The 25,693-nt window shown below is 44.6% G+C and overlaps 2 protein-coding genes across 2 annotated transcripts; one reads left to right on the top strand and one right to left on the bottom strand.

Annotated features, from left to right (window-relative positions):
- Positions 1 to 5: 5 nt before the first annotated feature.
- tdrd6a (tudor domain containing 6a) lies at positions 6 to 21,891 on the bottom strand. The gene is made up of 16 exons (XM_084030454.1): positions 21,664 to 21,891; positions 6,248 to 11,727; positions 6,007 to 6,080; positions 5,831 to 5,911; positions 5,686 to 5,731; positions 4,411 to 4,484; positions 4,104 to 4,314; positions 3,766 to 3,812; positions 3,599 to 3,683; positions 3,439 to 3,512; positions 2,899 to 2,953; positions 2,741 to 2,811; positions 2,607 to 2,670; positions 2,456 to 2,514; positions 564 to 621; positions 6 to 305 (listed from the first exon to the last, which is right to left on the bottom strand). The coding sequence occupies exons 2-16, from the start codon at positions 11,643 to 11,645 to the stop codon at positions 226 to 228; spliced, it is 6,477 nt and encodes a 2,158-aa protein (XP_083886580.1). The 5' UTR covers positions 11,646 to 11,727; positions 21,664 to 21,891; the 3' UTR covers positions 6 to 225.
- Positions 21,892 to 23,354: 1,463 nt separating this feature from the next.
- On the top strand, positions 23,355 to 25,410 carry sf3b6 (splicing factor 3b, subunit 6). The gene is made up of 4 exons (XM_084031030.1): positions 23,355 to 23,512; positions 23,954 to 24,072; positions 24,750 to 24,888; positions 25,058 to 25,410. Exons 1-4 carry the CDS (start codon positions 23,483 to 23,485, stop codon positions 25,145 to 25,147), a joined length of 378 nt encoding a protein of 125 aa, XP_083887156.1. The 5' UTR covers positions 23,355 to 23,482; the 3' UTR covers positions 25,148 to 25,410.
- Positions 25,411 to 25,693: the final 283 nt, after the last annotated feature.

A 25,693-nucleotide genomic window follows, 5' to 3' on the forward strand; every position in this document is an offset into this window, starting at 1 on the left:
TGAACCTGCTGGTCAGTGGGCAGGTCACTGCTTTCAAACAAAAGATTAATTCAAAGAATTACGTTAATCGATCAGAACAGATCAGCTCCAACAAACCCAGAACCACAACTACGAACTTAGAGAACCGATCGGTAAATGGGTCAAATCAATACTTGAGACAGAATGAACACAAAGAGCTTGAACCTGTCGGCCAGTGACCTTGAACCTGCTGGTCAGTGGGCAGGATCACTCCTCCGGCTGCAGACGTTCAGCTGACCCACCATGGATGATCAGAGACAGATGAGTGATCATGGACAGCTGAGCCTCTGAACAAACGGGAACAAAGTTATTTGGCATCACATGATGTCTCTCCAGGTTCATCAGAGCGCCACCTTCAGGTGGTTCAGAGTTGGTGTGTTTATCAGCTGTGAACACATTTCATTCTCTTGATTCAGCAGACTTAGTTTGAGGATTTATTTGGGTTGATAAGATCTGAAGACTTTAACAGACAATACCACTTCTTAAAAACATCAGCAGTGTTTCCACTTTAACACATTATTAAAGTTATTAAAAGAATCATTTACCAAAACTGTCGTCGTCAGCAGGAGTCATTTCTTCTGCCAGCAGGCAGTCACTGAAATCCTGGAAACATAATAAACTGCGTTTGTATTTTCATCAAATCAGGATTAGGGTCTCAGCCAGGGGCCGAGTTCAACATACCCAGGGTATCTTTCAGAGATCCAGCTTAAGTAACCCTAACAAAGACATTTACATTACATTTAGGTCATTTAGCAGATGCTTTTGTCCAAAGCGACTTACAATAAGTACATTTGTCAAATGAAGGAAACAAGGAAACCACAACGTATCATTGCTGATAAAGTAAGAGCTAAAAAAAGAACAAGTGTTAGGTCCTCATCTGAGTAAACTAGTAGTTCAAGAGCAACAGTGCTACGATCAGAGTGCTATAGGTAAGGGTTGTTTTTTTTTGGGGGGGGGGGGGGGGGGGGGGTGTTAGTGGGTCATGCTATGTAGAGTCGAGGTGAAGTCTGAACAGGTGAGTCTTGAGCCTTTTTCGGAAGATGGCAAATGACTCTGCTGTCCTGACATTAGTCGGGAGTTCAAGACAATCGGAGGTAAGCGGTCACACGAAGCTGGTTATCAACTCGTTAACTCAACCCAGGGTTTACCTGTCCAGCTATGAGCGCGTGCACATGAAAGAGGCGGCGTTTGCAGCATTTGACCAATCACATACATGGATCAGTCTACGGCAGCGGATTTTTTTAAACTTTAAAATAATGAATGTGTTGCTTGGATGTATTCTTATAACGTGGTTTATGACAATATCAGCCTCATTCTTTCAGCTGCAATCCCGGCGGTGTAAAACGGACTTGAGAGCAAATCAAATAAATATAAAAACATAATTCATAGTGGTCAGTAGGCTGTACGCTGACACAGAAAAGTCTTTCCCTCCGATGAGAATCTGTATCTCTCATATAAAACATCGTCAGGGACAGAAAAAAGGTTTTGCTGGTCTCTGTACACTCTATAGTTCTCCTACGAGACCCTCTCACGATCCACCGAGCTTCTTTTTTTTATATCCGCGCACCAAGACAGCTGATTGGTCAGTCGGCGGTGTGTTGCTCCACGTTGATCTCTTATCAGGAACATAACCTGCTCCGGAGCAGGTTAGCTCCACAGCGTAAGTTACCATGGCGATCTACCCCGGTAAGAAGTGAACCAGCGTCGTAGGACGGAAAACCCAGGGTTAACGCTTAAGTTACCTCGCTAAGCCCAAATCCTGCTTCGTAGTACAGGCCCCTGGTTTCTGATCCAGGATATGATTTCTACATGCACAGAACCAGAAAACAACCTGCAAGCAGCTGATTTCAACGGTCCAACGGTTCATTCTGGACAATTTCTGCTTCAGTGATTTTATTAGTGAAGTAATGCAGGATTGCATTGGAATGCATTAGTAAGTAACATGAAGACTGGAGGAAGTTAGGAGGAAGTCTGGAGGAAGACTGGAGGAAGTTATGAGGAAGTCTGCAGGAAGACATGAGGAAGTTAGGAGGAAGTCTGCAGGAAGACTTGAGGAAGTTAGGAGGAAGACTGGAGGAAGACTGGAGATGGACTGAAGAAAGTCTGGAGGAAGTATGCAGGAAGACAGGAGAAAGTCTGGAGGAAGACTGGAGATGGACTGGAGGAAGACTGGAGATGGACTGGAGGAAGACTGGAGATGGACTGGAGGAAGACTGGAGATGGACTGGAGGAAGACTGGAGATGGACTGGAGGAAGACTGGAGATGGACTGGAGGAAGACTGGAGATGGACTGGAGGAAGACTGGAGATGGACTGGAGGAAGACTGGAGATGGACTGGAGGAAGTATGCAGGAAGACTGGAGGAAGACTGGAGGAAGTCTGGAGGAAGCAAAGCCACCCAGAAACTTGATTGCTTTCCCTGAATGTTTACAACAAACCTGTGTCTGAGAGGGGGTTGCATGCTCCATCTGCTCCCGTTCAGCTTCTTGTTGTGGACCTGAAATAAGAATCAGGATTATAATCCATCAGAATGTGGTCTGCTTCTGCAATGAACACGTCCAGATCCGTGTTAACATATAGCGGTGAGACCTGTGCAGGCATCGGTCAGACCGAAGTCTCTGATGAGACACGTCTCCTCCTCCACCAGCTCGTTCTGAAAGGAAACAAGCGTTCAGTGTCCCGACAGTCAGGTTTCACTTTACTCTCGTGTTGAGCTCTTTTACCAGATGTGACCGGCGGACGCTTTCGGTTGGTGGCCCAGAGTCACATGGTGGCCCAGAGTCACATGACAGAGCTGCAAACACAGAGGCAGGTGAACACACTTATACAGAACAGAAGAATGCTCACTTCACCTAGCAGACCAGAATGATGACAAACAAACCACAGGGGGGATCTTTGAGAAGAGCAGAGGACTCGTCTCCCGGCAGCGAGTCCATCTAGAACGACAGAAACAACTATCAGCATCGAGTCACTGACTGCTTCATACTACTGGATAAGAGAGACTACCGGCAAAGACAATTAAATGAACCTAGATGATGTAACTCTTGTAGTCAGTGGAGGAGAAGCAAAGAGACTCTGGACTTCACCATGAACCAGAACAGACATCCAGACTGGAAACTATTATCTTTTTAAGGCAACAAAAGATGGAAATACTGAGTCTCTGTCTTTGTGAGCTCAGCTTCCTGGTCCACTACAGAGACCCTGACCTCTGGTGGCGTCAATAACTATATTTTACTCTCTACTTTGACAGTCGGAAACCCTAAAATTAATCTAGGAATTAAGAAGAACCCGCCACAATTGGGTCCAACCTGCCTGATCAGTACTGAGCACGTGCAACTCTCAGAACTCTCAGTTAACCCAAAGTGAGCGGAGCTTGAAGCCCTGTAAAGACAGTGCTGACGTAACTACCATAATAACTGACCTCATAATAACTGACCTCTGATGACCTGCTGAGACCATCACCTCCTGCACTGGTTCCACTGGACTCATTTGGTTCTGCAGTGTAAAAGGGAAAAAGCCAAATCACTGATGTTCCAGTAGAGAAGCAGTGATGCTGGTTCCATGGAGGTCCGCCTGCATACCTGCCACCTTGTCCTGGTCCTCCAGCAGAAGCCTGATCCCTGAGCAGACCTCCGTCAGAGAGGTCATCTCTTCAACCCCGTCACCCTGAGCAGCAACAAAGGAAAAAGGTCACATGTCACAACTTCTGCACTTGGATTTTAGAATTCTGTGGATTCGAGTCCTTTACCGAGTGTTGCGGGGGAGCTGTGCAGGTCTCAGGGTCTGCTCCCAGAACTGCAGATACAAACACAGATCACAGATTAGAGACGCACCAATCAGACATCTTCAGCCCCGACATCCAAACCTCAGGGATGCAAACAGGAAAAGCTCAAAAAAGAGAGAGTGTTCTGCGGGGGGGGGGGGGGCACACACCTTAGACACCTAAGAGGCCTACCAAATCAATAAAAAGGAACAAAGAAATTAATATATATACATACACAAATAAATGTACCAATTTTTTTTAAAATAACGATATCTGATACCGGATGTCGGCCCGTTGTCATGGATAACATCTACAATTCAAACCTGAACAAGTTTCCTGAGGATGAGACATGGCCTCTTCGCTAGTCATCAGGTCAGTCTGGATCAGAACCGCCTCCTCTCTAGTCGTAAGGTTGGTCTGGATCAGAACCGCCTCCACTCTTGTCATCAGGTCATTTTGGATAAAAACCGTCTCCTCTCCAGTCATCAGGTCAGTCTGGATCAGAACCGCCTCCTCTCTTGTCATCAGGTCAGTCTGGAACAGAACACATAATCCATTAGTGTCATTCTCAGGTGCTCAGATGAGAAGACATGATTATGAATCTGAAGAAGAAGACCGTAAAAACCTTACCTCAACGTGCGTGCCATCACATGGCAGCTCTTCCTGAGGGACTCCATCTCCAGAGTCCTGGTCCGTCGGAGTATCTATGAAGATGATCCAGAAATACACAGCATCGCATCACATCACACTTAGTTCCTACCTACCTGCGGTCTGCTGAAGTCTCAACTTGAGATGATTGTCTCGAAAGCAGAGTTGCACTTTTCTTTTAACCACTCCAGGCCACACGGCAGACTAGCTACCAGATTTTAGTTCGACATGTTTTTTTCCCATGGAGAATGTTTGCTTCATCCTGTGTAGCCAAGAGCTGCTCAGTTTGAAAGCTGTAATGTTACAGGAAGGAGGACAATTGTAGAAGGACAAAACCAGGCAGCAACAGGAATCTGCTGCCACCAATGGGCTGCCTGATAGAGTTGTATTTCACCGGCCCGGTTCGTTGTACGGGGCTAAATCGGTTTGATTTATGTAACTGGGTGGACTGGCATTTTCTTTATGACATGTTCTGGGAAATTAAAAACATCAGCAACCTGTTCCGACAGCGTCATAGCACTAAATCCAACATGTTTTTCATTAGTAATAAGCAACAACAATGACAAGTGATTAAAATAATATTGTGTGCATTTATAAACGGATTAACGGAGCCGCCGCAAGTGTCTAAAGGCGTCCGGTGCGCAAAATGTGAGCTGAAGCCGGCATGACAGAGATCTCATTTCAGTCGAGGAAGGAGGGTGGGACGCCATCCTTGTGTTTGTTTACATCAATGTTTTGAAGACGCCTTACTAGGCGAAGCGCCACTGGAGCATTCAAACGAGCTGAGAACAAGATAAAAAGCCGATAGTTGTTTTGAAGCCACAGGCTAATCGGATTTCCGGCGCTCATTGAATACGTCACACGGCTGTTTCCACCTCTCTGGTTCCACAAAGCCGGGATGCTTTATAAAAAGAGACACCTGGTGCGATCGTGGCATATCTTGGACTCTCCTTTCTGTGATTATGGCACAATCTTCTGTGTGAAAAAAGGCCAAATTTTTCACTTGGGAAGGGCTGCTGTGGTAAGTGCAATGCCTAGTGGGAAAGGTCGGTATACCAGTGCGGTCTGGTGTTTGGCTTAATACCAAACGGTTTTTAAAATGTTTAAATTGTCCCAAGCCTAGTGCCTGGTCATATCAATCTCAGCTCATCTACAGTTAAGGTTCAGGGAGAAGCTCTCAAAGAACACTATGTGGATACAGGCCTAAGGCCTCAGTGTGTTGTAGGCTAACGTGACGAAGATGAAGGAATCCCTCACCAGACGCAGGAACCACACAGGACGGCTGCACAAAGTCACTCCGAACCTACAAGATGACAGAACACACAAGTTGAACCAATGGAAGAGGAAGAAGAAGATGTGGTATGTATGTACAGTGTGTTGGGAGATAAACAAATCAATGTACCTGCTCAACGTCTCCAAAGATGTTTTCATGTGTCGCAGGCAAAACGACACTCTGCTGGGGCCGAAGAGCTTCACGGGAAACCTTCAGGAGAACACAACAGCAGCCTTACACCGATACAACATTTATAATATATATCCCTCACAGCTATGAGGAGCAAGTCATGGGACACAACTTACCATCTTTACTGTGGTCGTAATGGGAACACAAGTCGCTCTCGCCATGGTTACCTCACCGCTACCCCTTTCCTCAGCTGGATCCGGAAAAAGAAAAACGGGTGACCAAACGTAACACCATTTCTTGTTTGTTACTTTCCATATTTACATGATTTCCATAAACATAAATGTTCTTTTAGCTGCTTATTAAATGCATCATAGTATTTACTAATCACAAACTAAGATCAAATTTATATGTGTTTACCAGAAACATTCATCTCGTCAACTCTGTTCTCCTCCTCTCTGTAGGTACCATTGTCTGGTGGCAGAGACTCGGGGTCAGTCCTGATCTCAGACTCTATAATGGCCTCCGGGGGGTTCACATCCAGAGGAGAACTCAAGTCATCCGGTCCAATATTGTCCATCCCTGAAAGGCCCTCCTCTTCAGTGCCTTCATCAGTACCTAGCACACTCTCGTCTAGACTCAAGGTCAAAATGCCTTGTTCCCATTGGTCCTGGAGTGGCGGTAAGGTGGGCTCATCTCCATCACATGGCAGGATATCTGTGAAAGGCTCCACAAGCTGAGCAGGGCTCTGCTCCTCACTGTGGTCTCTCAGAGGCTCAACGCCAACATCCATGTAGTGGCCTTCCACCTCAGGTTGAACCTTGGATGGTGCCGTGTCACACTGAAGTGGTGTTTGGTTTCCTGTGGTGGAACTCTTCCACCAGGTTTTCAGCACCTCATTTAAGACACTGCCCTCATATTTCACCCACACGAGGAGTTTGTGTTTTCCTTCTCCTCTTGTTACCCTGGCTACAGTCAACACTAATACTTTGTCTGTTGTTAGCTCAGACAGCTTGTCTGCTGCACTGCCATCCCAGGATCCATGTGAAGCATCAAAGCCTTCGAGCTCACACAAAAAGGCCTGCCGAGGAGTTTCCATCAGGTCATGGGGCATCTCCCTCACAGCTGTAACGTTGACTTGAGACTTGTTTCCATAGTCCACAAAGAGAACAGCCAGCTCAGGTCCATCTCTGTGGATGACCTCGGCCCGGTACCAGAAACCATCATCTGAAAAGAGAGCGATACAGGGGCTGCCTGCAGTGAGAGAGTTCAGGTCAATACGTTGCTGATGGGCTGGATCGCACACTTTTGAGAGACTTGATGTTATTTTATCAAGTTCCTCTGAGGCTGCAGGCTGACACCAAAAGCTTTGAGCATCATTTATAGCTGTGACGTAGACATCCACTGTTTGTCCCTCTGAAAACTCTTGGTCGTGGTAACACAGAGACAAGCTCACTGATGATCTCTCCGACACATTCTGAGAAGGTTTTTCTTTCATTTGTTCAGGTTTCTCTGATGCGACTTCAGAACCATCAGAACATGTAGTAGCTACTTTACTCACAACCTTCACACCGCTGTCTTCAAGATCGACCTCCCACAGGGATCCTGACCGCCTGATGAAGTGGCAATTGAGCACCTTTTCTCCATTACCACCGATGACTTCCTTGAACGTTGACACTACTTCTGGGTCGAGTACTTCGTCCCTTCCAAGACCAGCAGCTTCACTCAGCATACAGTGTGTGCTGTACATGGGAAGCTGCAAGAAGGTTTTCTTGAGTCTGCTTATCCTGGAAACTGGCACCAGCGATGTATTTCCAAAATCAACAAACTCAACAAGAGCCATCGTTTCGCTGTGGATCTCTCTCACGACTGCTCGATACCACGAAGAATCATCAGTGAACTCTGCCTGAACAAGGTCACCTGGATGCAGGTCTCTGACGTTGGGGGCTTGGGGGTCAGACTCTGGATCATTCAGCTTTTCCACAAGGGAGAATATTCCATCCTCATCTCTGACAAGTTGCACATAGAAACTCAGTGGGCTGTTGCAATAAGAGACATAAACATCTGCTTCCATATCTGATGTGATAGATTGGGATGGTAGATCTGCAACTTTGGGGAATTCTTCAATATTACTTTCTTTCTGAGACTCTGTGCCAGGTGATTTGGACTTCATGAGTTTAGTGTCAGTGGGAAGAGTCTTTGTTCCTGTTTTGATATCGGCACCTGCCAGCTGAGAACAGTTTCCTTTATTCCTCTGTGTCCCAGTTGGACATCTTTGGTGTGGAGGTATGTAGAGCTCTAAGGAAGCTTTTTTGATCTTCTGACCCCTTTCACAAACGCGGCACAAAGGCTTTGGTGCAGCCTGCAGATCCACGTAGGCACTCATTTGACGTGCTGGTTTTGGGGTGGAGACATTTTTATTGATGGTTTGAGTGAGATCTTCCATTTCTGCAGCTCGTATTGGGACAATGTTTGGGGTCTTTTGTGCGTTTACCGAAGCCTCAAGTGCTCTCCGACCCTGGTGGACCACATTCCCAACCTGAAACATCTTCTTGATCTTTAAATTGATTTGAGTGTTTCCATGGTACAGCTCAACCAGTAGCTTCCCGTCAGGTTCTCGGGCCACCACTAGTGCTCGAAATGTACATTCTGTGGCACTAGTCTCAAACCACTGGTTCATTTCGCTGGGAATGTCGGCAGGGATATCACAGAGACTACACACAACTGCTTGCACAGGGACAACCATTATGTCACTAGCCTCTCTGGGAACTGGAAGCACGTCAGAATTCTCCACCTCAATAGTGTCACCATAATCCACAAATTGAACCAGCATGGCTGGCTTTGCGGCCTTGATCTGCCCCCTGTACCAGTGCCCATCTGTGTACTTGGCAAAGCACAAGGTGCCAATGACGATTGGGAGCTTTATGTTCTTAAGCTGAAGACAGAGATTGTTCACTTTGCTCTTGAGATCTTTGATCACACCAGCGTTCCTCTCCAGGTGGCAGTAGAACTTGTGGACACTATTCACACATGTGACCGTGACCTGTTCGTCGGTTCCGGTTTTGATGTTGTGCGTTGAGTAGTAGTATGTGTTGAGACTGAAAGACGGCCCAGCCGCTTTCTTGGGAGGTGCACTTTTGACTACACTGACCATACTGGTGCAGACACTCTCAAAGGGAGTTTCTAGAGCCACAAGGTTGAAAAGAATCTTCTGGTCACTGTACATGACAGCATATATGGTGCACTTTAAAGTCATGGCGCTGGATGCCGCCGTTTCCACAAAGCTGTGGAACTTTGCTACCGCTTCTTCATTCCACTCGTTAATGGCAGACGTTGGGTTGAAGGGGTTCAACAGACTGCATCGAAAAGCTTGGCCTTGCAGAGCCAGGAACTGTGGGGTGATCCTCCTCAGGTCATAGAGGGAGACCGTCTCTGTCTGGCCGTAGTCAACAAACACCACATCCACCTCAGGCTTTTCATGTTTGCGAATCACAAGTGCCCTGTACCACATCCCATTATCAGGGTGGCGAGCAACACAAGCCAATTCCACAGGGGGCTGGAACTCGCTGTCTGCATAACAAGCCTGCATGTCATGCATGAGCAGCATCAAGTGTCCTGCATTATTCAGTGGTTGGCACCAAAAGTCATTTGGGCTTTGGATGTAGGACACATTGACCTCAAGGACACTTCCGATGGGAAAATGGTGCTCCTTGAATGTAGAAATTCTGTCATTACAGGCAGGGTCAAATGTGTTTAGGGTCCTGAAGACTCCTGAGAGCCTGGCATCTGGAAGCTGTGGCACAACAGCAAGTTGTGTTGTGGCTTTGGTCTGTCTCTTTGTCTCAGCCCTTTCAGCAAAGCCAGAACTACACATCAATGTGCCAAGATCTCCGTCTCCCTGTCCTTCAGGATCTGCTAGTTGGACAACATAGCCTTCATCATATTTAGCCATCACATGTACAGTTAATTCTTTATCTTTGACTGCTTTCATGAAGATATCACAGGCACGTCGACTCCATTTGCCTTCTTTCGGCCGGACGCCAGCCAGGCTGCATTTCAGCGAAAGACGTGGCAGCTTTTTGAGCTCGTCAGGAAGGGTCCTGATGTCATTCCTGTCAACCACTTCGGTATTTCCATAGTCAACAAAGAACGCCTTGATTTTTGTCTCGCCAACTTCAGCCACAGTTGCTCTGTAGAAATCACCATCTTCTGCCCTGGCAGCACAGCAGAACCCAACAGTTGGATTTCTCACCACATCTTTATCCACCGAGTCTTTATACAGATGGTAGATACTGTTCATCAGTTCATCCAACTCATTTGCAGAGTTCTGTGTTTGGATCCAAAACTCTGAGGGGTCAGATATGTGCTGAACAATGGCCAGATGTGAGGAGTTGACAGAGAGGCCTTCAGCTGGCATCTTCTCTACTATTCCTTCCTTTTCCTCTATAGACTGTCCAGGACTTGACATCTGTCTCCGACATCGTTCTTGCTGAGCTGAATGCTTGTGGCCGGATGAAGTGCGACAGATGGCATAATCTCCCAGTGTTTTTTCACTCTCCAGCAAACAGCTCTCCTTGGAACCAAACAAGTTGTTAATGCTCGTGTTTTCGTCCACACAGAGCGTGACATAGTGGACGCCCTCAGAGACGCTTTGGTACTCAAATTTGGCAATCATTGTCTTGTGTAGAAGGAGGGACCTGAGATAGTCAATCTGGCTGCTGGTCCATCCGACCCCCCTGTCGATGACTCCATGGAGGGAACAGATGTAAGTCACAACGGGCATCCTGAAGAACTCTGCAGCCAATGGTCTCACATTCTCCACCTGAACAATCTGTTTGGTTCCAGAGTCAACGTTCAACACTTCCACTAGTCCGCTGGTTGAGCATACCTGTTGAAGAACAGAGCGGGACCACATGCCATCACTTCCTCTTGCAGCGCATGGAAACCCAATCATTTCTGGATTCACAATGCAATTGGTCATCTGGCCCTCGCAGCGCTGTGTGATTTGCCCCGAGAGTCTCTTCAACTCTTGTGAGAAGACCTTCAACTGGCAAAAAATCCGGTGTGGATTTGTGACTTCTGTGACGACAACACTCTCCATGGTTCCTGCTAGCAGCTCCGGATAAAAGAAGCGCTCTTTCTTGTGGAGCCACTCAGCTCCTCCCATAGATATCTGAGTCTCTGGAGATGCCTCAGCTCCACTGTGGGTCGGCAGCGACATAAGAATAAAGTACTGGAACACATCTGGTGACAGCTTCCTGGCAATTCCCATCTCATATAGTTGTTTGGATATGCAAGGGATGTGCAGGAGAAACATTCTGTGCTGCACCAGAACATCTTGCACATGTGCCTTTACAGACTTCCCAGAGAGAGATCTCAGAAACTCAAAAGCCAGTGGAGACCATCCGTTCTCAAGAGACAGTGGTAACACATTAGCCAGGACACAGGACTCCACTTGGGGTGGCAGCTGGAAGTGGTTATTCTTACCCCAGGCCAGCTTACTTGTGGTTGTGACGTGTGTCCTCCCTTTGTCAAAGAGGAACACATTGCGTGTTGAGCCATTTCTTGAGACTATGCGGGACCTGTACCAAGTACCATCTACCTGGACCAAGCACTGGTCACCAGGATTTCCTTCAAACTCTTGAAATGTGTTTCCAGGAGACTGAATGTCTTTGGCGAGGAACTCATAGTCTGCTGTCCTCTCCTGGCTGAATTTCCCCCAGAACTCCACCAGCACACAATGGGGGTGCAAGTGAACCCTGGTGATGAGAACAGTCACATCGGAACCTTGTGTAGGGAGTCCTATGATCGAAGACATTTTGGCAGTTTCATGAATTCCAGCTATCCATGCTTTGTCATCTCATCAACACAGCTGGGTAAACTGGATGCTATCTGAAACACTGAAACACACAGAGAGAGAGAGAGAGAGAGAGAGAGAGAGAGAGAGAGAGAGAGAGATATTAAACAACACTGACACTCACTCCTAGAACTATCAATTTTCACCGCTGATTAAAATGATCCCAAAATGACAACCAGCACTCTACAACCTATACATAATTAGTTTTACCATCACATAAGACAAAAAGCAGCAACATAACAAGGATGATCTAAAAAAGAAAGCTGCCAATGATTTTTCTGTAAATCTGCTAATCGTCTAATTGTTCAGCTTTGACCACGATAACACTTGATTTTTTAAGAGTAATTTTACTTGTGCAATTCTATTAACATTTAAACTAGGGATGCAAACAATTAATCGATTAACGATTAATTGTCGATAAGAAATTACTCGATTAAAAAAAATGTATTGCAATTAATTGCGTTTTGAACCCGTACTTCCTCGCCAGTCCACGTGAGGGTGCGCTTGACGCCAGACGTACTTGACGCACATGCGCGAACACAAGCGAAGCAGGGCTCTGACGACAACAACAAGACAAAACGAGAAGCAGGAGCAGTGTTTTCCACACGACGAGACTATGGCGCACCGCCATAGTCTAATTTAGGCCGCCATAGTCTCGATGTTCGTCCAAAATTATTTTATCAAGGCAAATGGACTTAACTAGCGGCTCTAATGATAGGCCTAAACAGGAGGGCAGCAGCGCTTATTATAAGGGGAAATCCTCGCGGCTGGTTTGGCTCATCAACGTTCTGTTTTCCCCCGTCGCCATGGCAAGGCGTCCCCCGCGCCGACCCCCCCTCAGCTGGCGAGTTTGATGGCGCGTATAGCCCCGTTCACATACGTCGCTACTCGCGTTCTCGCTGAATTCTACTCGCTGGCAAAAAAAACCTCACTCCCGCCGCCGGCTAGTTCAAGCCGCAAATCTCTGTGGAACTCTCTGTTGACGTCAACTGTCAATCATCTCTATTCTACATTCTGATTGGTACTCGCTTGGTACTCACTTCACTCGCATCGCAGAAAGTTACATTGGCTGTGTCCGAAATCACTCCCTACTCCCTATATAGTGCACTATATAGGGAGTTCGCCATTTTGTAGGGGTGTCCGAATGTGTAGTGAGCATTACTATTCCCTATATAGTGCACTCAAAGTTTCCCACAATGCATCGTGAAAAGTAGTGTACAGCCGATGGTCACTAGCCGAGCAAATTTTACCATCATGCATTGCACTGAAAGACAAATCGCGAAGGGACGAGAGGAGAGAGAGCAGGAAAAAGCGGAGGAAATATGAATAATCGTACAATAATAAATGTTAATATTTAATATATGTATTGCAGAGCAGAACAAGACGACACAAACGGCCAAAGTGTGATGTTTTCCTTTATTTACTTAAAAAAAAACGCGATATATATGAATTATTTATATGAGACTTTGGGCGAGCGATAAGCTGCAGTGTCCGGCGATAAGCTGCAGTGGCCGGCGACAGGCGGCGGTGGCCGTGGTGGCTGGCCGGCCGGCGATAAGCTGCAGTGGCCGGCGACAGGCTGCGGTGGCTGGCCAGCCGACGAGAGGCGGCGGCGGGGTCTTCGTCCGTCAAAAACCGTCACTCAAACCAAAGCGCCGTAGGACAGTCTGAAAACTATAAAGATGCGGAGATGAGGGACAGATTGTGGCGAGCGATCGCCGAGGAGTTTGGGATCGGGGACGGACTGCAGCCTGTTCAGGTCTGGTGGATCGCGGAGATGTGGGGTGCCGGTAGTGCTGCAACCTGGTCCTGAAGTCCACCTGGACCCGATCTGGATCGTTGAAAATAAAAATAGCAGTGAGGACGATGTAGTGATCGTCTCATTATTGAAGATTATTTTTTTCTCAAGAAATGAGACGGCCACGGAATCCCCTTATTGCTGGAGGACTCGTTCTTTTGGTTTTGCAAAATTTTCGCAACGAATATGTATTAAAAAAGAATTATCCTGGTAATTTCTCTGCGTGAGACTTAAGAGCCGTTGGCGGAATCTGACACGTATTAATTATGCGTCAGGACAACGTCATCAACGGCGCCGAAAGAAATCCCCCGAGTAGTGTCCGAAAGTGTTTTTTCATTTTGCCTTTGAGTCCACTATATAGTGCCCTCCATAGAACTCCCCTATATAGGGAGTAGGTAGTAGGGAATGATTTCGGACACAGCCACTATTTTATCTCCGATCGACCACATTGCATCGCCTGTCCTGACCACATTCCGCTAGAACACATTCACATTTCATTGACAGCTGTCGCTCAGAGATGGGCGAGTGGCGACGTATGTGAACGAGGCTTCAGTCAAAACCAAAAACACCAAGGAAGGCTGAGGAATATTCACCCACTTATATTAATAATAATAGTTATAATAAACTAATAGTTTAAAGGCTCAGCACTGTGTTTTAGTCATTTTTGTTTTCATCTTTTCTTGAATGCTTAAACTCCTCAACCCCATTTAGTATGTCAACATTTGGATCAGTACCAGCAGTTTGTAAGAAATTGGTCAGTAATTGATATGTCATATTTTGGTTCTCAAAATTCTCCAAATTGATGCATTACAATGAAATTATTCAAAATGTGATTTGCATGTTTCTTTATATCATAAGGAAGATGGCATTTTATGTTACGTATGCAGTAGATATAACCTATTCAGAGGGAAATTCAGCTTCTCAGAAGAATTGCCGCTTAGGCCTAAAAAAAAAAAAAAGTTTGGTTCCTGTTGGTTGTCAGTTGAGGTCATGGGTAGGTAGGGAATTTTTTTTTTTTTTTCAGTGGCAGCGAATGATAGGTAGGACTTTTTTTTAATTTTTTTTTTTAACAGCAGCAATGGATATTCCCAGCATGTTACAAACACACACACACACATTTTTATATGAACAAAATATTAGGGATGTCCCGATCCAGCTTTTTGCACTTCCGATCCGATACAGATATTGTAGCTTTTAGTATCGGCCGATACCGATACCGGCCGGTCCAAGCATGTATTAAAGATTAAAGATATTTACTTATTTTGTTGTCAGACTCATGTTGAAAAGGGTTTTACTCTTAAGAACAACTGAACAACTAGCCAACTTAATTAGGTTAGTTTGAATAATCCACAATGGTTGGTAATGAGAAGCTGACCTGTTGATTCTTAACAGGGTTAAATAAACACAAAATAGACAAAATAATAAATAGTCAATCTTACAGCTTTACCACCACGCTTGACTTTATTGTGGCAAGTATTGCACTCCGCCTCTTCGTCTTTTTCGTCTTTTAGGGTAAAATAATCCCACACAGCTGACATTTTTATCGATAACTTTAAATTCTTAGTGGGACATCAGTGTTTCCCCTAGAATTTTTTTCAGGCCCGGTGGTACCCACCGAAAAAACCCTAAGCAGACGAGACGCGTGGGATGGTGTATTGGTGCAGTTGGATTAAGTCAGGTGGCACAGCAAGCAGTCTGCAATTCTGCAATCATTATATTTGCATTCAACATTTTTGTTCAACCAGAGTGTATTCAAGATCACAAGGAGAGAGGGACTTATTAAGGTGCCAGTTGATGGAAATGATCCAAAATTAGGGGCCGGAAAAATATGGCTGGAAAATGATGAGCATCACATTAATAGCTACAGATACTGTAAAACATTATAACGACATATGAGTGCATATATTGTCTTATTTTATCAAGTAAAATATAAGTTATCCTCAATCCTCCCCCCACAGGGGGTCCCTTGCTTTGCATTCACACTGCTCCAGCCCAAACGGGCTTTAGCCCGTACACACGTCATCACGTCCTAATACTACACACACAATATGGCTTGATGCTGTTTTGAAGGAGCGCATATATTTATAGACAACACTCGACCTGCATCAGCGCATGTGCGCACGAGCGGATCTGTGCGAGCAGGCAGCGCGGAAGCTGGTCCGGTTCCGGTACCGGTCCGGTTCCGCTCACACCACGAGTCTGAAGAGTGCAACATCTTATCAAAATAAAGTGTCAACTCCGTATTTTCAAAGTAGAAAGCGACATCGTGGTGGTTTAACGAGGCGGAACGGCATCAGAACAACATCAAGCACGTAAAGTACACGAAGTAGAACGTAGCGGGAGCGCGCGGCGAGGATTGTTGTGGCTGCGCGTCTTGCGGAGCAACTCTACTGTGCTGCGCGGAGGCGCTCCTAATGTAAATGTTTATTGATTTATGAATGAATTGATAGGTGGCTTATTTTTGGCATATTGATTTTATGGCCTGTACAATGGTAGGGGAAACACTGGACATGCACACAAGTCCGTCTTGTTGTTGTTTAGTGGATGCTGGACAGGTCGCGAGGTGTGCGCTAGGTGTGCTGGAAAACGCGGACCGGACTAGCGAAAAACGGGAAAAAAACTGGAATGGATTACCTACATTGGTGCGCTGGAAAACACGGACCAGAGTTTTGAAAAAAAAAGAAACTGGATCGGGAGTCCGGATCGGGATTTTCCCGTGCAGGCTGATCCGATATCGATATGCATTTTTTTTTTGCATTCGGCGGCCGATCCGATCGGATCATCCCTACAAAATATGTAGTCAATACGAATGCTTCAATTAAATTGTGCTGATTTTTAATGTGTGTACTATTTTCTACTCCTAAAAACTAAAACCTACTAGTTCTGGACCATTGGCATTCAAGACATCTCAAGCAATATTTCATAAATAACTTTAATAGTATCAACTCTCACAATACTCTGTACAATGTTTATGTACAAACCTACAAAACGTTGAACAAACGTTAAACAAGGTAGCGAGACATCATCCAATCACCCCGGAAAATGTTATAGAACCATGAATGACTCCGAAGCTGTTTAATTAAACTGTAACTCTGGTGTTCTGCGACTCATAGCCCTGTTGTCCAACATTACTGCCTGCTATTAGTTAAATTAAGGAAAATACAACTGCAGGGCCTCCAGACCACTGCTCATTTCTGCTTGCTGTAGGGTCTGGCCACAATGTGCTTTTTCCAGCCCCAATACAAATGTGGCAGCAGGGCAAGACTGTTTTAAATTTCATTAACAGGGCTGGGCAGGTGTTGCCCTGAGGCCCACCACAGTGTGCACAGAGACCTTGCCTCCCAAAAGGTGCCCGGTAGTAGGCCAGCTCTATGGGATCACCACACGAGAGAAAGTAAACAGCCCAGACTCTTTCTGTTGCTTCTCTAGTGCGTCCGACAAAAAGAAGTCAACACATGCAGCTTGTTTGTGTGAACGTTGGGCAGAAGGTCGATGGGCGTCATCTGTGTCTTTGCCCATAACCTCAGCCAGTGTCAAGTAATGGTCACCTATTTCAATACAAGCACAATACAAACATGTATTAAAGTATTTTGCTTTAAGCTATGGGCGTCATACAAATATGTGAACAGGTGTAATATTAGGCTAAAGCATGTTAAAAGTGGATAATCCACAAACATATTCTTACTTTACAATGTATTGAATGTTAAAGTAAAATTCTTACCAGAAGCATGAGGCATTGGGTCAGGAAGCCAGATCATCCTTTCAGACGGGAGGGCTGGTACGGAACAGCATTCAGTGTCATCACATTTGCGTATCTGAGGAAAGAAAGACAGACTTATTTAGCATCCTTCATACATGGAATGCAGCTCAACATCCTTTACTGCCATTACAATATGCAAACAATTATTTAAGTTAAGTGAAGTCAAGAAAGACTGTCTTTATTTTTTTATATAAAAACATGTATTTTCTATCAGGACATAGTTTTCAAGTGCAACTTAAAATGGATACATTGTTGATGTTACTGTTAAAAAAGCACGTCAATAAAGTGAGTATTGGCAAAATCGGTAGTCGGCAGCTGTTGAATGTAACTAATAAAGTAACTTGTAATCTAACTTAGTTACTTTTTAAATCAAGTAGTCAGTAACTTAACTAAGTTACTTTTTAAAGGAGTAGTCAGTAGTCAGTTCATTGTTTCCCGCAAGATTTTCTTCAGCAGCGGTGGTGTGGTCCCCGAACCCTGTAGGGGGGTCCAGGGGCATGCCCCCCCGGCCGAAATTTTTTTGTACCCTTTACATTGGAATGCATGAATCTGGTGCACTTTGAGAGGAGAATATGCACTGAAATCCTATTCAAACAGTCCTGTGTATTACTGTAGATGGGATTATTGGTGTTGTAACTTTGCCTTTTGTGCCTTCATTTACAGATTTTTATATTTTTGTATAGTAATATTTAACAAAAAATGCCACAACGCAAATATAATTTGCACAATTTATTTACAGATTTTTGCCTAATGCTTAAACACTAAACATGGTTGCAAAATTATAAAATAAAATTATAAAATAAATATAAGTTATACATAATAGAAACTATTCATGATCTTTTAAGAAGTCCTTAGGTTTTTTCCCTGCATTTATGCTAATGACCACATGCTTACAGGCGATTAGCATAAATCCCTAACTAAAATACGCGATGAAAACGGATTTTATATGGCAATAAAGAACAACATCGGATCTAACAGTATGGATTCATTTTTCAAAGTTCCCGAAAATACCTAGGCTATAAATTCCTGACTGAATATAAGCTCCTGTAAAGGCTATGAGTGATCCCAAAAAGAGCGACAACACGCACACACACACATAGGCCTACACACACACACACAATACTAGAGGAAAAACGGCACGGAGGTTGCGGTTTATAGATACAATAAAATGATTGGGCTCAGAGGGTTTTTAACACTGGTGGTCATGTAGCGACACATTTTAGCAACTTACTTTCTCTCTCTCTCTCTCTGTCTGTCTCTCTCTGTCTGTCTCACTCTTTCCTTCTTTCTTCGATCTTCCGCTTCACTCGCTACTGCTAGAATCAATGTAACTTTGCAACCGTGTAGGGTAGCCTACTGCCAACAACTGCCACACTCGCTGTGTATTTTTCTTCTTTGATGTTGGTTACGTGATGATGTGCCGCGTGCTGCGCAATTGACGTTACTCGCTGTACATTTTCTAAAAGGAACTACCGGTACGTAAAAAAAAAAATATATATATTTTTTTTTTTAAAGGATTTTTATTGCAGCGGCGGAGAAAATTCAGCAGCGGCGGCGCGCCGCTGCTGTGTGAACGTGGGGGAAACACTGCAGTAGTAAGATTACTTTTTCAAAGTAACTGTGGCAACACTGGACCTGTTGACCTGCACCTCAAAGAATCAGAATCGAGAATCGTTTAGAACAGGAATCGAAACAGAGGATCGGGATCGGAATCGTTAGCCGGTTGTACAAACGTCATCACGTCCTAATGCTACACACGCATGGCTTGATGTTGTTTTTAAGGAGCGCCGTCTCTGCATATATATATCAGCGAATGTGCGCACGCGCGGATCTGTGCGAGCAGGCAGCGCGAAGAAACGGATTTTGGACGGAGACACAGCGGCATTTTTTTCTTATAAATGCACCGGTCCGGTTCCGGTTCCGGTCCCACTCACACCACGAGTCTGAAGAGTGCAACATCTTATCAAAATACATTGTCAACCTTCCGTGTTTTCAAAGTAGAAAGCGACATCGTGGTGGTTTAACGAGGCAGAGCGGCATCAGAACAACATCAAGCGCGTAAAGTACACGAGGAAGAACGTAGCGGGAGGGCGCGGCGAGGATTGTTGTGGCCGCGCGTCTTGCGGAGCAAGTCTATTGTGCTGCGCAGAGGCGCTCCTAATGTAAATTATTATTGATTTATGAATGAATTGATAGGTGGCTTATTTTTGGCGTATTGATTTTTTTTTGTATAATGGTAGGGGAAACACTCTACAGTGATAATTTCTTCAAATGTAATAACAGCCTACATAATTCAAATATTATAGTTCACTTACCGTCAGCAAAAGTGAGCCTTGGGTTGTGCTCTCTGGAAGAGAAAAGCCCACTTCCCTGGTCCGCAGATTCTTCAGAATGTCATTTTTCAGCTCGTCTTTTTTGGTCTGTACAACTTTCGGCGGGGGCAAATGAGTATGTTGCTGTGCTCGAAACAGCATCTCGAAGGCGGACAGGTTCGTGGTACTCGTGGAGGACACAGATATTTGCCCTGGGGCGCACTTCAGTGCTAAATATCTGAATTGGTCGACAGGTCGACACCACATCGCTGGCGATGTCAGTCCATCTGTCAGCTCGGTCCACTTTGCCGGCTGCTGACACAAATGAACAAGCGCACTGCTTGACTTCTTCAAGGACATTTTCGAAAGATTTCATACCCAATCTTACAATTTTGTTTGTCACGCTGTTGCATGGGCAAACAATGGAGACAACGCATACGTCCATCTTTCTCCTGCAACCATATAACAAGCGGTACCGATATCCAGTCGTCTGCATGCAGATCCCACGTGAAGCCGTTTTCATTTAAAAACGAGAGAATGCGCTCATCCTTGTACAGGATGAAGAGTTGTCTGTACAAAAACGTAATTATAGTTTGCATCAAAAAATGTATTTGTGGTTTATTTTTTGTTTTTTTCTTCCCCAAGCTCATAAAATAAATTGGGTAGCACATAAATTGACAGGGTCAGTCGGAAACCGGAACCAAACAAATTTTTCTTTTAGGCCTTATCAATTAATCGATCATCGATTGATAAGATGAAACAACTATCGATTAATGAATTACTCAATAATTTGCATCCCTAATTTAAACATTTTTAATTTCTTGGTAAAATAATTTAGACGGTGCACAAAAAAATGTAAACTATACAGTTTCATGTATCCCATTGTCAGAATCTAACCAACTCAGTTAAGATTGTTTTATAATTGTTTCTTGTCAAGATAATCAGTTAAAATCCAACATCTGCAGGAGCAGGACAGGACATAATGTGAGGAATTTGATTTGATGGTTAAAAGCTCCCATTGTTGATGGATGGATGTCATGATATTATTGGTTGGTAATAGGTGATGTAAACGGGCATCATTTTGTTTTCCAGGATTTTTTTTTACAATAATAATAATAATACAAAGACATTTATTTTTTTCAGCATATATTGTTAAATAGGTGAACAATATAAACTGGATGTGATCTAAAAGGGTTCAAAAGACATTTTTCATTTCACTCCATTTTAATCAGCTTACACAGTTTAAGCACTGTAATTCTATCTCCCCTTTATATAATAATTCAAATGTATATTTAATAATTGAGTGAGAATAGAATGTTTGGAATAAGAAAGAAAGCTTAATTGTGTGGATGATAAGATAGTAGTTTAAAGTAATACATTTTCAGAACATTCACAGTTAAATAAAAAAATGATTTCCCCTTCGACTCCTTTTCTGACGCAATCAAATGTCATTTCGTCATTGTTTTCCGGTGAAACTAAATGAGGCAGAAAGGAGCCATATCGAGTTTCAGAGGAGAAACATTAGAAAATTAAATGTGTATTTATTTTCTCTTCTTTTTTTACAAATTATATTTGTTGCAGATCAACGCTTTTCAATCGTTAGCCTCACGAGCCTGCTCACTTTACGTTAATAACGTGTATTAATATTAATAAAATGTTCACGACAGGCTGATCGTCTGATGTTAGCTAACGGCACAACGTGGCTTACGCTAGCGTTACCTGAATGTAACGTAGCTGACGTAACGTCAGTTAACAGAACTGTTGTACCGTCTGGTGTACCGTCAGTTACGTTACGTTCAGATGTCACGTAGCTTACATTTTCTACGTTACGTCTGAATTTAACGGCAGTTAACGTTAGCTAGGCACCTGCTAAACTTCACCTTCCGTTTAGGTTTGCGTAGCCGAAGTATGCTAACTGTGTATTACAGTCACATCGGAATGTTACATGAGCTACGTTATATTTATCCTAAGGGATGCCAGCAACCGCCGTTAGCATGCTTTGGTGGCGCTAACTTAATTGCCAGGAGAAGTTAGCAGGGGCTAAGCTAATTAAACCGTTGGCTGGTTAGTACGCTCACCGAGGAGCCTGGCGACTCTTCTTAAACTCACGTCGATGACGGCAGCTCAGGCCCACCACGTCCAGGTCCAGGTCGCGGGTCCAGCAGAGGCGCGGCCGCCTAAACGCTTCACTAGCCGCTGTCCAGGTCCGGGGTTTTTCTCCCACAATTCTCCGCCGTTGTGATCGATGATGATCTGTGATCGATGATGATACGTTTCGCCGCTTCCGAAAACGTTTTATCGGAGCTACCAAGAAAACGGTTCCCTAACGACTAGCTTGAAGCTAGCGCCACTTCGCGCTATTAGCGTTAGCCCGAACACCACGCGCGCGAGCCGCTGACCGTCTTTAATCCGTCACCGATCTGACCTTGACCCGGAAACGATCCGCCACGTCACGCCGCTGAGGATTCATTTTTTTGTTTTTTTTTAATTTAATCTTTATTAAATCTTTACGATATAACCAATAAAAACAAGCAAATATAGCCATTAATACAGAAAAATACAGAGCCAGGGGAAGTATCAAATAAATACGTTAAGAATGGACCATAACTGAATGGTTTTAGCAGCTTACTTATTTTTTAAATCATAGATGGTTTTGATGTACTCTTCTGTTTCCTTAACAAAGGCGATAAAAGAGGGTTTAGAGTTACTGAATTTGGCTTTGTGAATATGATATTTCCCTAAAATGATCAACAAATTAATAAGATATATTTCTTTCTGTGTTGAAGATTAAACTGGTTTCTGCCGGATCCCTGGTAGCGTTGTCATGCAGAGAGACATGACTTGGCGGTTTTAGCCCTCATCTTTGTTTGGTCCTGTCCCCACTCTCAAAGATACATATAAATACATATGTACGTTTATGTATCAATATATCGACTGTGTTTTCTCTTTACATATGAAAATGTGTTTTTTTCTTATTCCTCTACCAAATTAAACCAATACAAAATTATACATTTGATACTATTACTTCCAAAATGTTGTATACATAAATCAATAAATGTTAAATTCATAAACCACTATCTTTAATTTTCAAAAATGAATCCAAACAATTTCTGCAGACCACGTCCACTGATCTGTCACCCCTTGCCAGTCCCCCCACGGTTTGCACTCACACATCTCAAAGTCATCAACAAGAGATTTAGAGGAAACATCTGTAACAGGTCTGTAGTCTCAGTGGGTCCCACCACTGGTCTGTAACAGGTCTGTAGTCTCAGTGGTTCCCACCACTGGTCTGTAACAGGTCTGTAGTCTCAGTGAGTCCCAGCACTGGTCTGTAACAGGTCTGTAGTCTCAGTGGGTCCCACCACTGGTCTGTAACAGGTCTGTAGTCTCAGTGGGTCCCACCACTGGTCTGTAACAGGTCTGGAGTCTCAGTGGGTCCCACCGCTAGTCTGTAACAGGTCTGTAGTCTCAGTGGGTCCCACCACTGGTCTGTAACAGGTCTGGAGTCTCAGTGGTTCCCACCACTGGTCTGTAACAGGTCTGTAGTCTCAGTGGAGATCTTAGACTCTGGGAAACGAGGGAATGATGACGACATTCAAACATACTTCCGGGCGCAAAGCTTCATGTGGGTTATCTGTGAAACAGCTCTTATGAATTGTGTTATGTGTTAATGTTTGACATAATCTGTAAACTGAATATGTAAATAAAGTTTAAAAAAAAAAAAAAGCTTCATGTGGGTGAAATGTACCTTCTGTAAAATCTGAATCCTGACTCCTGACCAGTAGGTGGCGGTGATTCAACATAACATTCAAGAGTCAGGCAACCGGAAGTTCGTAACCAACCGACTACCGCTGCCATTTTACGGAAACAGAGCGCGAGGCTGCGTGTTTGTTGTTGACGGTCGTGTTTCCACTTTACAGACTAAACCATGGCGATGCAGGCGGCGAAGCGCGCTAACGTAAGTGGACTCGATGGTTCTGGTCCGTGAGGGAGACCCGGTTAACAGGATTAGCTCTGTTCGGCTACACGCTAACGTCCCCCAGCGCTAGCATACAGTTAGCATACGGTTAGCATGCTAACGGACTGACAACAATCACTAGGGATGTTACACACGTGTTTAACACACTGAGGAGACTTAACCGGTACCAGGTTCGGGACCTGGTTCGGGCTGATTTCCGGTCCTTGGCAACAGAGCGGCTGTTAGCGTTGGCCTCGGAGCCAGCTGAGCTAACAGCTAAGGCTAGCTCCTCCTCTGTTGTGGTTTGATTCGCGGTCATGTGACGTAGACAGAAGGCCCTTTAACGCGTAACTGCGTGTAGATGAATGCCGGTGTTGGTGAGAGTTGCGTCTGTTTTACGTGTTTCTCTGCGGTGACGCTGTTGTTCCTGCTGGTCCGCAGATCCGACTCCCTCCCGAGGTGAACCGGATCCTCTACGTCCGGAACCTCCCGTACAAGATCACAGCCGAGGAGATGTACGACATCTTCGGGAAGTACGGACCGATCCGGCAGATCAGAACGTGAGTGTTGGTCCGCGGGTGCTGGAAGTCCTTGAAAACCCTTGAATGTTTTCGTGGTGTTTTTCAAGGTTTGAAAAGTGTTTGGATGTAGAATAAAGGTCTTGAAATGTGTGTTGTATGTGATGACATCTATGATAGAACAGAGAAAAGAAGATCTCCATATCTGAGGGACTGAAAACAGCATTTTCTGACATTTCTTTATGAAAAATGACTTTTGATGATGAACAGATGATGAAAATAGTTGGTGATTATATTTCTGTGGATCTGTTAGTGGAATTAGTTTTCCTTTCATTTGTGGTCCTTCTGTAAAAAGCTGTCTCCAAACATCATGTTGGTTGTTTAGAGGACAATAACATCTCATTTAATGTGATGAACAAGTGACAGAATAAGTAGACTGAATACTGACCATTGGATTGATACAAAAATGGAGTTTACCACAGCTGGAAGGGGCTGGAAAAGCATGGAAATGCACCTGGAAATGCTTTAAAAGTGCTTGAATGTGACTTTGGAGAAGGTGGAGGAACCCTGAACATTTCCAGGGTTACAGCAGCAAAGTGCAAAATACAAACATGTAGACCAACAAGAACCATATCTCAGTGTGTTGCCCATAAATACACTTGTAATATTATCACGTTGGTGTTGAAATCTCCTGCTGTGTTTTGCTCTTCGTCACTCAGAGGGAACACGCCTGAGTCCAGAGGGACTGCCTACGTGGTCTACGAAGACATCTTCGATGCCAAGAATGCCTGTGACCATCTGTCAGGCTTCAACGTCTGCAACCGTTACCTGGTGGTCCTTTACTACAACGCCAACCGGGTACGTTAGCATGTCGGGGTCCGCCGCCGGGTCAAAGGGCGTTCACAGAGACGTTTCTTGAGAGGCCCTATGCAGGATTCCAGCAGATTTCTGAAATGTGAACATACCGTTTATATCTTCAAGCGTTTATTATGGGATGTTTAACATTGAGTGTCTCTGCTGTCTGCAGGCGTTCCAGAAGATGGACACGAAGAAGAAGGAGGAGCAGCTGAAGCTCCTCAAAGAGAAATATGGCATCAACACCGACCCACCCAAGTAGCTCCTTCTTTAAGCGTGTTCTTTAAGCGTGTTCTTTCAGGATCCACACCCCGCTGTGGATCCTGCTGCTGCTGAAGTCAGTCTTTTTACCCAGTTTGTTTAATGAGGAGTGGATGTCTTTGTTTTATTATTTCCATCATCAGTAGGTGTGAGCGAGGCTCAGTCTGCACGTTCACCTCTATGACCTTTGACCTTACAGCAATGCTGCTTCATGAAGCCGGGTCGAGCAGAGCCCACTATGTGAATAAATGTTCCTTTTCTTAACGCTCCTGACTCCGCCACCTTTTGTACAGCGGACTTCTGTAGAGGATGTGTCATATTTAAGCTGACGACTAGACAATGAACAGCGCCACCTGCTGGTTGTACAGGGACAGTGCCTCGTCATCCCCTCTAACAACCTTTAAGAACCCGTTCTTCCAAAACAACGTGAGAACACTGAGGTTTACGTGAGTCCAGTAAACGCATCACTGGAGATGATAGACTACTCACACCAGAACCAGATGGATCCAGGTCACAGGGAAGGGTATTTATGAGGTCGGGGAGAATT

This window comes from Eutrigla gurnardus (genome assembly GCF_963514095.1).
Source record: "Eutrigla gurnardus genome assembly, chromosome: 16".
In the NCBI taxonomy this organism is placed as follows: Eukaryota; Metazoa; Chordata; class Actinopteri; order Perciformes; family Triglidae; genus Eutrigla; species Eutrigla gurnardus.